Below are 14,312 nucleotides of genomic sequence, written 5' to 3' on the forward strand. Positions count from 1 at the left end.
TCCGGTATTTGGATCCAAATATAGCACAACTCGACATCTTATTCAGCTCTAAAATGATGAAAATGAATGTGATGCAGCATAGCAAAATCAACATAATACGACACATTTATCACAATATTTCAACACATCATATTTCACCACAGCATTCCAAACATTTATCATTTAGCAGAGAAATTCACTCAATCATATATACTCTGAGTTTTACTCTAAAGTTTGTTCATACAACAACTCATCCTTAGCTAAAACGAGATTATCTATCAGATGAACTAAATCAACTCAGTTAAGCTCCCTTTACCTGGAATGAGTTTTTCTTATATCAAACTTCACGTGAGTTCCCAAATATAGAAACAATGCTCGCGGTTTAGATTTCTTCACTATTAAGCATTAGAGACTTTAGAGAAGAGGAACCGAAGAAATAAAACCCAAAGATAGAGAATAAGGTTTGAAGATCTCACCTAGATCCACACTAAACAGAGGTTTCCACTTATTGAGAAGAAATTCAGCTTTGAGAAGGTTTTTTCTAAGATATGATGGTGAGAGAACAAAGAGAAAATGAGAGAGGAAAGCTATCTCGTGAGAAATGAACGTTTCGGGGGGCTGAGACTCCTTAAATACCCCTCCAGATCCATGCGCTCTCGCTCGAGTGAGCTAATTCTCGCTTAAGCGAGATCTGCTCTCACTTGGGCTAGAAAATCAGACAGTGAAACCTCTCAAATTTTTACTATTCTTGCTTGAGTGAATAATACCTCACTTGAGTAAGCAGCATCTTGTTTAGGCGAGTAGCATTCTCGCCTGAATGAGATTGGATCCAAAGAGCTATCTATTTTTTTTACAACTCCTCACTTGAGCGAGCACGTCTCGCCTGAGCGAGTTTGCCCCTCGCTTGAGCGAGATCTCTTCTAGTCTGGGCAAGAAGACAGTTGGGATGATCCTATCTGTTCTCGCTTAAGCTAGAACGTTCCAGAATGCCTAATCCTGCACGACTTATTCTTGCTTGAGTGAGACTACCCTCGCTTGAGCGAGACACCCTGCACTTAGAACTCCAAATCTTTCTCCTGAGTGAGATAATACCAACTTTTTACCATATTCTTTAGATTATCTTATGCACAACATACTTAACAATCATTCTCTGGCTTGCACTGCACTTTACATTTAACCACATCATCACACAGTACTTGTGAATATATTGCTCCTTATCTGGCAATTATACAACCTTTACATTTACATTCCAATATATGAACAATTCATATAGTTGAAGCCTACACAACCCAATTTGATAGGAATAATAAATACATATATAATTATACCGATACGACAGAAAAAGTTGTTGAGTATATGATGATACTGCATATTCACATATGTCAATTAAAAAGGCAAAGGAAAAGAAACATAAGAAATCATTTAGGAAGTTACAAAATGAATAATTTTTGTTGTTTTTGTTCATTCATTCATCCCATTGTCTTCATAAAAAACATATGTGGGAGAATGAACAACATTATGACTAACTGATTAGTTGGGTGCAAGACTGGGAGAAGAATTGTAGGATATGGATGCATATGATGATCAAAGAATAGTAGGCTCAAAAGGTTTAGGAAAAATGAAGGAAGCTTCAAAAAATCATTGCCTCAACTAAACTTCAAAGGCTATCTATCTTCTAGTGTTATCTGTTGCAGTAGATAGAACAATATCCATCCCATAAAGGATTAATTCTTGACGTTGGAGATAAGCGGACTCAATCCTTTAACATCCACTACAGGGTAAACCACCGCCTCTTAGGCTTATTCTAAATTTCTTGGCCTTTTTCTCTAGCTTCTCTTGCCTTTTGTTAGTACTATCATCTTTCACCATCTTTCCTTTGTTTTCTTATTTAAGTTATTGTAGAAAGTAGTTGGTAGAACTAGTTTATGGAAGAATGATTGAGATAGCGAGCTTGAACTCTGTGATGCTTGAACCAGATAATGAGGCATCAAAGATTAGAAATTGCAGAGACTTTGATGTAAATTAGTAACTACGGGTTGCTTCTAGCAAAGTTTTTTTTTACTATATTATTAACTAATTTAAAATAAGATGAATATAAAAAATAATTATGTTAATAGAGTTAATTCTTAAATATTCTTTCTTTTTTCAAAATGAGTGTAATCACATTTTTACAATCACCAATTGAAACTTTCTTTCAAAATACATATGATGATACTTTGAAAACAACTTCCAATAGTGATTAATTTATGTAGTGAATAATTTTTATATAAATATCATCATACCCATCTATGTAACTGAAGGGTAACAATCACGTGCCAAATTAGAGTGCACATCCAATAGACAGTTCTTAACAATATACTTACACTATAATCTTGTAAGAAAACCCACTGATACAATAAATAATCCACTTCCTACATTCCTACTAATACATAGATAAAACATAAAAGAGAATTAATTAAAGTTGCATTACTAGTCTACTAGTGTCAATAGCATAGCTGTAACAAGCTGACTAGTTTGACGCAAAACCCTTACTATCTATCTTGATACAAACATTCATGGGAGTCAGTGTCATACGCCTAACATAAATTACCATAGTGAATTATGCGTATGTTCAATAAATTCGCTATTAGCTACTCTGTATGTGTAACACCCTCTTTTTTATTATTCAGTAAATTATGTTTTGTTTGATATTAAGCAGTATTAGAATGCATTTAGAAGTGAGTATTAAGGATTTTTTGTATGATTCTGGTGCAGAGATCTTGCTTAGGTGAGGCAAATCTCGCTCAAGCGAGACTGAGCACTCAGAAATATAATGTATGCTCGCTCAATTTCTTGAGGACCTTGACTTTTACCTTTCAAGTTTATTTTTTAGTAAAAACTTGTACAATTTGGTGGTGATGCACAAGGCTACTAAGCAACTTGGATTCATGTGTCTCATTAAGGCAATAAAGCAATGTTCTATTTAGTCAAAAGCCATTTTTAAGTTTACCTTTTCATTAAAACTTATCCATTAAGATGATAGTGTACATAAATTTCATGATTCATGTATATTCAAAATTATCCCCTATCGAAGGAGCTAGTATTATCCAATGTATCATCATCACGTATAATATCCGATACCATATAAACCATACATATCATTTCTTTCGTGTTATCATTATTAAACAAAGCAAACATTGAAATAAGGAACAAAATAATCATAAAAGCATGGTACATCACAAAAACAACCCTAAGGGAAAGATATTTCTATTAAGCCCTACTCATTCTATTCACTTAAGTACTGTCCCTAGCCCTAAGCCCTTAAGGATATGAAGGTTTATCACTAGCTCTTATTCTCATTCATTCTCATAACTCCATAAGATGATTATTCTTAGGTGAAAAGTGTTATTCTAAGTGTAAGGAAGCAAATATGAGTAGGAGAAAAGAAGATTTCTAGGAGATGGTGAAGGAAAAATAGTTGTGAACTTGGCCATGACGAGAGGAATTTTACAATATGTATAACCTTAATTTAATGACTAAGATTTGTTCATGAAAAGATCAATATATATAAGGGTGAAAATTTAAAGTAAATTCAAAGGTCAATATTTACTTTAATGAGCAGTCATTCATCTTTTCATGATTTCAAGAAGACTAAATGCATCAACTTTTTATGACTTCAATTACTATAATTTATTCATCAAAAGGTTGGTCCAAAGGTTTAATTTAAAGTATCTTAAGGTAAAAATTTCCTCTAAAAAATTTGATTATAATGATTTAAAGAGTAGTGATTCATTTTTCACATTTTTCCCAAAGATAAGTAGGTCAACTTTTTGTGATAACTTGTTATATTTGTTAATGATGCACCACATCATGCACGTTTTATTCTACTAATTTTTACACCCTCAACAGTGTTAGCCTAGATTCAATTTCAACACCATATTTTTCCTTACAACACCATATTTAACTAGCTTTTCTGTCACTCATGTTTGATAAGTAGTCTTCATTTTATGTATTTTTACACAATTATGTTTTATATTGAAAGTCTTAATTTAGTAACCATATTTTTTTCAAATTCTTGCTACAAATTTTTTTGTAGTCACAGGTGTCAACCTTGCTTTGTGCTTTTGCCCTAACTTTATCATTCCTAAGTCAACTGATTTCTCTGCTCTTTTAAACAATAGTCTTTGACAACTAGTTTGAAAGTGTCTAGACTTGCAAACTCCATTCCAAACTCCAATTTTTCATGACCAAATGTAGTAGTCTTATCAAATTGTGAAAACACATTTCTTGAGTCTCCTTCATCTTTTAAACATTGTGGAGTCTTTAACTCCTCAAAAACTTATAACTCTTCCTTATTGTCATTCTTTGTTGGTCCTAATCCCATAATTTTTCTTGTGTCTTATCTCTTCTATTTCATTGTTGTCCACATTTAAATCTTCTTAACTATTACTTTCTTGCTTTGCTTTTGTTTTTCTTTGCCTTTGTTATTCTTTTTTGACTTTCCTTCCAATCCTTTTTTCCCCCTTTACCTTTACTTGTATTTTCATTCTTAAAAGTAGTATTCATGTCACTTATGAGCTCAACCTCCCTTGTATCATTCTATTTATTACACATCAACACCACCCTTAGTAAAATCTCTATGACCAATGTTAGCCTTTTTTATTAGGAACAACCTCTTTAAGATTATCATCAAGTTTAGAACTTTTTCCTTTCTTTCTTGTCTTAGAACTTTTCTCCTTATTTTTATTTTCTTCTTCTTTGTGTTGTTTTAACCTTGTCATTAGATACATGTCCACCTACAAGACCCTCATCAACTTCATCACCTTTGCCTTGCTCAATGAAGTGAATTCAATCCACATCTATGAGCTTTGGTTTTGTTATTGGATGCTCATAGTATACATTAATCACTTTATCATTATTTTTAATAGCTTGAACCATTGTTAACACATTAACATCAACTTGAATAAGCCTCAACTCATCTTCAAAACTCAATTTGGGGTCATGTCAAAACACATTTACAAGTGTTTTCCATGTCTTTTTTTGCAAATTTGGTGAAATAATTTAATATATCTATCAAATCTTCATCAATATTATCCCTCATTTATCTTTCCTCATTTTAGTCATTTATAAGTACTTTTTCCTCATTCTTCAATTACAAACTTTCCTCCATGGTGTACTAGAATGACAAAAATTTAAAGACTGACTCTCGTATAAGTCTCTAAAAGTGTGAGCATAGAGTAAATTAGTCAATAAATTTTGAAATGGACTTGTTAATCCTTAACTTTATGAAACATTTGACATTTTAGTTAAACTAATAGTTTCTATCCTATTAGTGTTAATGTTTGTGGTTAAATGACGCTCAAGATGTCAAAACAATGTCATTTTTCTTTTCTTCATCCTAAAATTACGTCATTTGACAAATTTGATGATTAATAGGTCCATTTTAAAATTAAGGGGCTAATTTACCCATTACACACAATCTTAGAGACTAATTTGGAAGTTTAGTCAAAATTTAAATATTAAAATATTTAATTAAAATATTATTAAAATAAATAAATAAATTATTAATTATTATACAAAGTATAAAAAACTAACAATAATATATCACTATAATAAATGTTTCATTAAAAAAACGACTTAAATGCCAACTATTTTGCCCTACTTTCGACAACAAACAATTGAAGACCGCATGTCCCATTACTCACCTTGACAAATAAAAAGGTTTAAATTCAACTAAAACACCATAGCCCTCCATTTCTACAATTGTCTGATTCAACAGTCCTGAAAAAAAAAAAATCCAACCACAACCAAGCAACTCAATCTCTTACAACCCTAATACAATGGACATCTCTTTCACTCCCAATACAGCATTTACAACACTAGGGCTTGTACCTTGGTCCCTTCTAACATTGTCTTTTAGTCCCTTCTGACATCGTCTTTGCCTCAATATGTCTCCTTCATCTTAAAAGTCATGCCTTTCTTTAATTTTTTTTATCACTACCTTTGAATCTTCACAAAAGGCATCAATCTCAGAAAAATAATGTTATTTTTTTGCCCCATTGTATCACACATATCACTTAAACATTTTTTAAATGTTCGTTAACATTGAGGACTGAACTGCTTAATAGAATGTCATATCGTGAACTAACAGAGAAATTTACAAAGGTAAGGACCTAATATGCCGAACTGTTACTAACCGAGGGACTAATTTATATGTAATATTAATTTCAATTTACATATCGGAACTTCTATGCAAGATAAGTTCCTCTTCTAGTATTTATGCATGTTGATGAATATTTTCTTGTTTATTTAAATATGTAAGATGATATGGCTAACACGTGTTTTTAATTCAAAATTTCTAATTTTTCTGATGTTGATTCACCCATTCAATTTTAATTATACTTACATATTTTATGTTAGGCAACGGAAAATACTTTCATTCTCATTGCATTCAGTCTTTTATAAACAGTAGAGATTATGCAAATGCACATGCACTTGCTCATGTTTCTTCCTCTTCTTTGATACGTGATGCTTATATATACTTTTGATTATGCATCTTATTCTTGATCTGTATTTTATAGGAATGAGAGTGAAGATATCAAGAATATTGTTGAACATGTCGCTCATTTGGTAGATAAGAGAGAATTATTTGTTGCTAATCATCCCGTGGGAATAGAATCTCGCTTGAAAGTTGTTATTGAACTGTTAAACAGCCAGCAATCAAAAGATGTTCTAATTCTAGGAATTTGGGGAATGGGAGGGTTAGGTAAAACAACCATTTCTAAAGCCATTTATAACAAAATTGGGCGAAATTTTGAGGGTAAGAGCTTCCTCTTAAATATCAGGGAAGTCTGGGAGCAGAATATTAATCGAGTTTCTTTACAACGACAGATGCTTAGTGATATTTGCAAATCAACAGCATCGAAGTTACTTGACATTGAATCAGGAAAAAATATTTTAAAGGAAAGACTTGCCCAAAAAAAGGTACTCCTTATACTTGATGATGTGAATAAATTGGATCAATTGAATGCTTTGTGTGGTAGCTGGGAATGGTTTGGCTCAGGAAGTAGAATAATCATCACAACAAGAGATGAACATCTACTTAAAGTTCATGGAGTTGATCATATATACAGAATGGAAAAAATGAATGAAACTGAATCCCTTGAGCATTTTAGTTGGCATGCTTTCAAGAAAGCAAGCCCTAAAAATGATTTTGTTGAACTTTCAAGGAATGTTGTCATTTATTCTGGGGGATTGCCCTTAGCACTTGAAGTCCTTGGGTCTTATTTGTTTGATAGGGGAATAACAGAATGGAAAAGTGTATTGGATAAATTGAAAAAAATTCCCAATAATGAAGTACAGAAGAAGTTGAGAATAAGTTTCGATTGTTTAAATGATGATAGAGAGAAAGAAATATTCCTTGACATAGCTTGCTTCTTTATTGGTATGAATCGCAATGATGTTATACAAATATTAAATGGTTGTGGATGCTTTCCAGAGATTGGAATTAGTGTTCTTGTAGAGCGATGCCTTGTTACTGTTGACAATAAGAACAAGCTTGGAATGCATGATTTGCTAAGAGACATGGGAAGAGAAATAATTCGTGAAAAATCGCCAGATGATCCTGAGGAACGTAGCAGGTTATGGCTTAGTGAAGAAGTTATTGATGTATTATCAAAATATAAGGTATGAACTTCTTGTATGATTATATAAAGCTTGTAATACAATAGGAACCAAAATAGACATTTGGATGCTTAATTATCCCATGAAATATATAAATAAGTTTCATTATAAATTGTTTTGTGCTTATTATAGCTCTTAAACATCATAAAAAGCTGTGTAGCTATGAGATATCTAAACTATCTATTTTTGGTTTGTCTATTTATTTTATTTAGGGAACAAAAGCTATTAAGGGACTGACTTTGAAGTTAACCGAGAAAACTACAATTTGCTTGAAGACCAAAGCATTTAAGAAGATGAATAGTCTTAGACTGCTTCAACTTTTTGGTGTGCAACTTGATGGGGATTTTAAATATCTTTCAGGAGATCTTAGATTTCTATGCTGGCATAGCTTTCCTTTAAGTTGCATGCCTGCAGAATTTCGTCAAACAAGTTTAGTTGCCATTGAATTGAAACATAGCAATCTTAAACAAATGTGGGAGAAGGCCCAGGTATAAAATCTTGACTTTTATTTTGTTCATGAGCTGTTTTCACTAAGCTTATTTCCAGATGCAACAAATCTAAATTTAGCACCTCATATAGATTTTCAATTTTAGTATGTTATGGTTTTAGGAAGTAATGAATAGAAGAGAGGTAAAACATAAAATGAAGCATTAGATGTTTCAATACCTATTTTGATTTCTTTAAGTTAATTTGATATTGCCAGTAATTTTGGTAATAGCATCTATTTCACTAGACATTCTTGAAATAATTTTTTCTCTTGCCATACATGTAACACAACTCTTTTTTAACTTGAAAATTAAAATTCAGTTAAGTTTTAAAGTTAAAATTTTTAGTTCAAGTTAAAACTTAAACATATAATCATCAAAAGAGAAGTGTGGATCAGGATTGAAATCTTTTTTGTTTTATTAGAGAATATTTCATATTAAATATCATTCCAAATTGAGCGTGGATGTGTCAACACACACTGAGAGCAATTATTTATTGTAAAAGTGGGAGGATTAAAACATAAAATTATGTGGCTTAAAGTAATCAGTGTCATGTTCTAGTATCAAGGGTAATTATAAACTATCTTCCTTTTCGTCTATTTTTCCAATGCTTCTTCTCTTTTATTTATATTGAAATTTTATTTTCTTCTTGCAGGTGCTAGTGAATCTAAAAATTCTCAATCTTAGTCATTCCCATGACTTGACCAAAACGCCAAACTTTTCGTACTTGCCTAATCTTGAAAAGCTATTACTTAAAGATTGTCCAAGTTTGTCTGCTATCTCCCATACTATTGGATATCTAAATAAGCTTCTTCTGTTAAATTTGAAAGCGTGTACGGGCCTTCAAAAGCTCCCCAGAAGTATCTATAAATTGAAATCTCTGGAAACTTTAATTCTTTCTGGATGTTCAAAGATTGACAAGTTAGAGGAAGACTTGGAACAGATGAAATCTTTGACAATTTTGATTGCAGATAATACTGCCATAATGAAAGTCCCCTTCTCAATAATAAGATCAAAAAGCATTGGATATATTTCTTTATGTGGCTTTGAAGGATTTTCACGTGATATATTTCCTTCTCTCATTTGGTCTTGGATGTCACCAACAAATATTTTGTCATCCCTAATTCAATCAAATATGAGTATGTCTTCTCGTGTTTTCTTAGATGGCCCAGATAGTAGCTTTTATAGTGTATCATCTATTTTGAAGGACCTTCCAAAACTTAGAAGCCTTTATGTGGTGTGTGACTCAGAATTCCAACTAACTCAGGATGTTAGAAGAATTTTGGACATCTTAAAAGGCACAAATTATAAGAAATTGGAAGCAAGTGTATTTACGTCACAAATCTCTGATGTGAAAAGTTCTCCATTAGTTGATTGTCATGGTCAAATTCATGTTTTAGAGTCAAAGAATTTCTTAAAATCCCTTTTAATACAGATTGGAGCTAAAGGTCAGATGCTCAATATTCTCAAAGAAAGTATTTTACAGGTTTGTTTATTTCTTATGTGTATCTCTTTCTTTCTTTCTTCAAGTAAACAAGTATTTTATTCCGGAAAATTTTATCTTGTTTACAATTTAGTTATTAATTTGAACCACACAATAATTTAGTTTTAGATATTTAAAATCATCTTTATAGTATGTAGTCTGTAAAACGGTTGAACAATTCAATGGCTGAATTGTGCATATAATTTAAATAAAAAATTAGATTGATGGATGTAATATATTGAATATCAAAAGGCCATGTTACCTTTTATTTATATTTAGATGATCAGATATATTAAGAGAGAATATATGTAATTTTACAAATAAAAATAGGTAAACATTTATTGAATCACCTTTTCTAACAATTAAATTATTTAGATTATCTACTATCATATGAGTTTAGAATTATCGTTGAAATACTTGTATATTGTCAAGGGAGTGGTTTGAATAGAAATAACTTTTAAGAATTAGTATGATTTTATAATTTACTTTTTTTGAAAAGTTACAGAATAAGATCTGATTTGATTTTGAAATTCTTTTAATTTAAGTGTTTGTATTAATATAAAACAAAAAATTTAATTTTATCTATTTTGTGAAAAAATTGTATATTTTATTTATTTATATTTTTCAGGTAATATGGGTGAAGTAATGGAAAAATGAAAAATATGAAGCCAAAAAACTAACCAAGAATCAGGTCCTAGGGCTCCAAAACAAAAATTTGTTTTGATATAGTTTTAAAATAAGTAACATAAATAAGTTTATTCATTTTTAAGGTGATCCAAACATTAAATTTGAGTATAAAACAATTGCACGGTACTTTTTGTTTTTTGATCAGTCATTGACCGGCCCAAATTGTTAGTGTTTTACAATTTTTATATATCTTTACCTTTTCAATTCAAGTTACATTATTTTTGGCACTTTTCGAACATTTGTTTATTGTACAGGCTACGCATGGGCTTGGAGATTTTCTTTCCTTCCCTGGTGATAATTATTTTGATTGGTTAACCTTCCATTGTAAAGGTTCTTCGGTAATATTTGAAGTCCCACATATGAATGGACATAACCTGAGGAGCATGATGTTGTCCATTTTCTATTATTCTCCCGATGACATGATATCAGAGGGGTGTCAAAATGTGTTAATCAATAATTACACTAAGAGAACCATTCTGGTCTATAAAAGAGATACACTAACCTCCTTTGAAGATGAGGACTGGCAGAGCATAACATCAAATCTAGAACCTGGTAACAAGGTGGAGGTTATTGTTGTTTATGGGCAAGGATTCATTGTGAAGAATACAACAATATATCTCTTATATGATAAACAAATTGATGAAGCAATGGAACACTGCCATGCAGTAGATAGGGATGATATAGTTTCTGGTCATGAAGTAACAATGTGCAAAAGTGTTTGTGATTCTGGTGGGAATGATATAGCAACAGAGAAAAATTTTCCTGTTTCTGGTGATGATGGTATGCCAATGGATAAGATTGTTGTTTCTAAGGGTAATGAATATGTATGTGATAATAAAGAGTGCAATGCTGCAGACAAGGATGTTGTTTCTAGTGACGATATGGCAGATGAAAAGAATTATACTATTACTGGAAGTGATGATATCCCAGCAGATAAGAATGTAATTGTTTCTCACGCAGATGAAAATGTAAGTGACGATAAACCGAAAGTTCTTGTTTTTTCTTTAAATACAAGTTTCTTTTTTTTATATTATGACGCTAGCAGGATTTAACGGTTGACATGGACTTGCCTACTGATTTAGTTGAAGCCATTGGACACGTTGAATTGCTTCAAATACTAAAAATACGATTTTACTTTTGTACTTTAAATTGAACTTAAAATATGTATTTGTTAGCCCCTCTAATTATATGATCCTAAGTTGTTCTCTGTCTTTCTTTATGGGTTTAGACACTTGGTAGACTTTTCAGACTTCCTTTCCTTGTCCGTGCCATTCTAATCTCACGACCAATCTGGTTTGGTCTGGTTGTCATTCTAATTTGGCTCTCTTGCCGCCATTCAAACAAGCGAAGAAGTGGTAGCCTCATTACAAGGTAATAACTTTCTTTTGTTGAAACATTTGTGTGTTGAAATTTGATAGTTACTATTTGTTACTCATGTAAGCTTCCCGTAAGCGGGACTATCTATTATGTGGTTTGCTCGGAAATGTCACTTATCATGCACTTCTAAGTAATTTGCCCTTTTTCCTAAAAATAAAAATAAAAAAAACAGAAGGACTTGCACCTTTAAAGGCAAGCATTGGGTAGTTAGGCTTTGAAATGCTTATTCTTGTGTTATTGGTCGGAGAAGGAATAGAATAGTTGAGTTGCTTGTTTTTTTTTAAATAATATGTTCATACATTTTCTATTTATAATTTGTGCTAGTCATCCATTAATTTGGTATACACCATGATTAATTTCATAGAAGAATTATGTAAGAAACGTTGGGTGCAAACTTTTTTTTTATTAGCAGATATGTATATGCCTGAACCCATGACGTTCATGGTGGTGTATTTTGTTATAGAAACTCAAAATTAGTTTGAGATGTCAAATTTCTTCAGGAATTAGGATTTGTTCATATACTTTAAATTTTATTTTGTTCTCCCTTAAATCATGTTGGAGACTTGGCAAATTGTTCTGAGTAAATAAGGCAGAAATTAAATATTATGATTAATTGCAGATATATACTAAAGGGAAAGTGGCTAATGGATTACATACAAAAACTTCTTGCTTTCAAGAAGGCCAAGGAAGCCCACAGGATCATTACTAATGCTAGCAGTGGCAGAGTTTGGCTGCGGAGTTAATGGAATCAAAGTTATGATGAACCAGTGATCAACAGGGAGCGAGACAACTAAACTAAATAGTGTGCAAATTAAAGGAATTGATGTGTAAAGAGTCAATTTAGTACAAAAAGAATAAAGAAATTGTTTTACTCGATTAGGTGACATGACAGCAAAGCTAGCTTTGTTTCCCCACCTTTGTATTGCTTGCTTGGTCTTTATGATGTTTTTATTCTACTTTTGAGTATATTAGAGAACATGGACCAGAGGGATTCTGAGTCATGATTTTGTCCTTTTCTCAGTATTCTTTTTGTACAGATACAACTGTCTAAGTAGTACTGGTTTTTGACTGATTCTGTGGATCAAATTCGTTAGGAATAGGTACCGCAGAATCTTGTATATATAGCCTCCTTTCCGTAAAATCACTATGTGAAAAAATATGCATTCTCCTATTTCACAGTCTTTTATCATTTCTTCTCTCAAAAGTTCATTTTTCTATTAGCTCTGGTTGCTGCATTCTGCCGTGATTGACCCATCACAAGACATCTTCTCTGCATATTACCTTCATTGCTTCAGAAAATACATATCTATCCATCATCCCCAACGTTATTGAAGGACCAATATATCATCAATGGTCTTGAGAAGTTCATATGAGCCTCATTTCCAAAAGCAAGGGAACTGTTAAATCACCGAGTTGTACTGATTCTTTATACCAGACAAGGTGTTAGGGTAAGAGGAGAAAAATTAAAACAATAGAAGAATTTTTATTATTTGTCACACAAAATATATGAATATAAATATAATATACTATTTATAATAGTAGTATAATGAGTTTTAACTTATATCAAATAATTATCTTATTATGTCGGTAAATGTCAAGTTGTTACAAACAAAAATATCATTATCCTTAACTGACTCTAATACATTTTTGCTTACAACTTTTCATCTCTATAACTTGTACATCACTTTACTTTTAAATTATTATTTCTAACATTCTCTCTTAATTAATTTTTTTATTAATTTCTTCTGTATTCCAAGTCTTATATTTGCTCTTTTAAAATTTTAAAATTTGAGTAGTTTGAAAAAAAATATCTGCAACTTGATATTGAGTCTTCACATAATCCATTCCACTTCTTTCTTGGCAATACATTTTTTAATGAAATAATATCTTGTATTTATGTATTATTACACTCATGAAACACTGTTTTTTTTATTTTTCTCCATCTTTGGTCCTTTGTAACTTCATCAAAATTCAAAGGTTCATTATCAACAAACAAACAAAACAAATTATTTATCATTTGAGTTTATTATAAAATTCTTGAAGACTTGTAATTTTTCTTGACCTTTCACTTGAACACTCTTTAGAAGATGACGATGTTTCATGAATTGACGAAAGAGGTGAACTAGAAAACTCATTTGGTACTTAGCCTCTTTCTTGATCTCTTTCTTCAAAGTATGGAGAAAAAAAATATAAATGTCTTCTTCATTCTTCCTATTTTAAGCTTTTTCTACATTAAATTCAATATCTCGACTCATTACTGTTTTGCCATTATTTGAGTTGTACAATTTGTAACCTTTTGAGTCTTCACATAATCCACTCCACTTCTTTCTTGGCAATACATTCGTTAATGAAATAATATCCTGTATTTATGTATTATTACACTCATGAAACACTGTGTTTTTTTTATTTTTCTCTACCTTTGGTCCTTCGTAACTTCATTAAAATTCAAAGGTTCATTATCACCAAACAAACAAACAAAACAAACTATTTATCATTTGAGTTTATTATATAATTCTTGAAGACTTGTAATTTTTCTTGGCCTTTCACTTGAACACTCTTTAGAAGATGACGATGTTTCATGAATTGACGAAAGAGGTGAACTAGAAACTCATTTGGTACTTAACCTCTTTCTTGATCTC

General features: G+C 31.4%; 1 protein-coding gene across 1 annotated transcript in view; it reads left to right on the top strand.

Annotated features, from left to right (window-relative positions):
• LOC113850911 overlaps positions 1 to 11,417 on the top strand; it is a 105,847-nt gene extending 94,430 nt beyond the window's left edge. Inside the window, exons 13-17 of the mRNA XM_027481429.1 lie at positions 6,540 to 7,644; positions 7,854 to 8,129; positions 8,782 to 9,612; positions 10,551 to 11,264; positions 11,379 to 11,417. Coding sequence (XP_027337230.1) covers positions 6,540 to 7,644; positions 7,854 to 8,129; positions 8,782 to 9,612; positions 10,551 to 11,264; positions 11,379 to 11,417 — 2,965 coding nt within the window. The remainder of the gene's footprint in view (positions 1 to 6,539; positions 7,645 to 7,853; positions 8,130 to 8,781; positions 9,613 to 10,550; positions 11,265 to 11,378) is intronic.
• The last annotated feature ends 2,895 nt before the right edge of the window (positions 11,418 to 14,312 follow it).

The sequence above is a fragment of the Abrus precatorius genome, unplaced genomic scaffold, assembly GCF_003935025.1.
Source record: "Abrus precatorius isolate BTA unplaced genomic scaffold, Abrus_2018 Scaffold9, whole genome shotgun sequence".
Classification (NCBI taxonomy): domain Eukaryota; kingdom Viridiplantae; phylum Streptophyta; class Magnoliopsida; order Fabales; family Fabaceae; genus Abrus; species Abrus precatorius.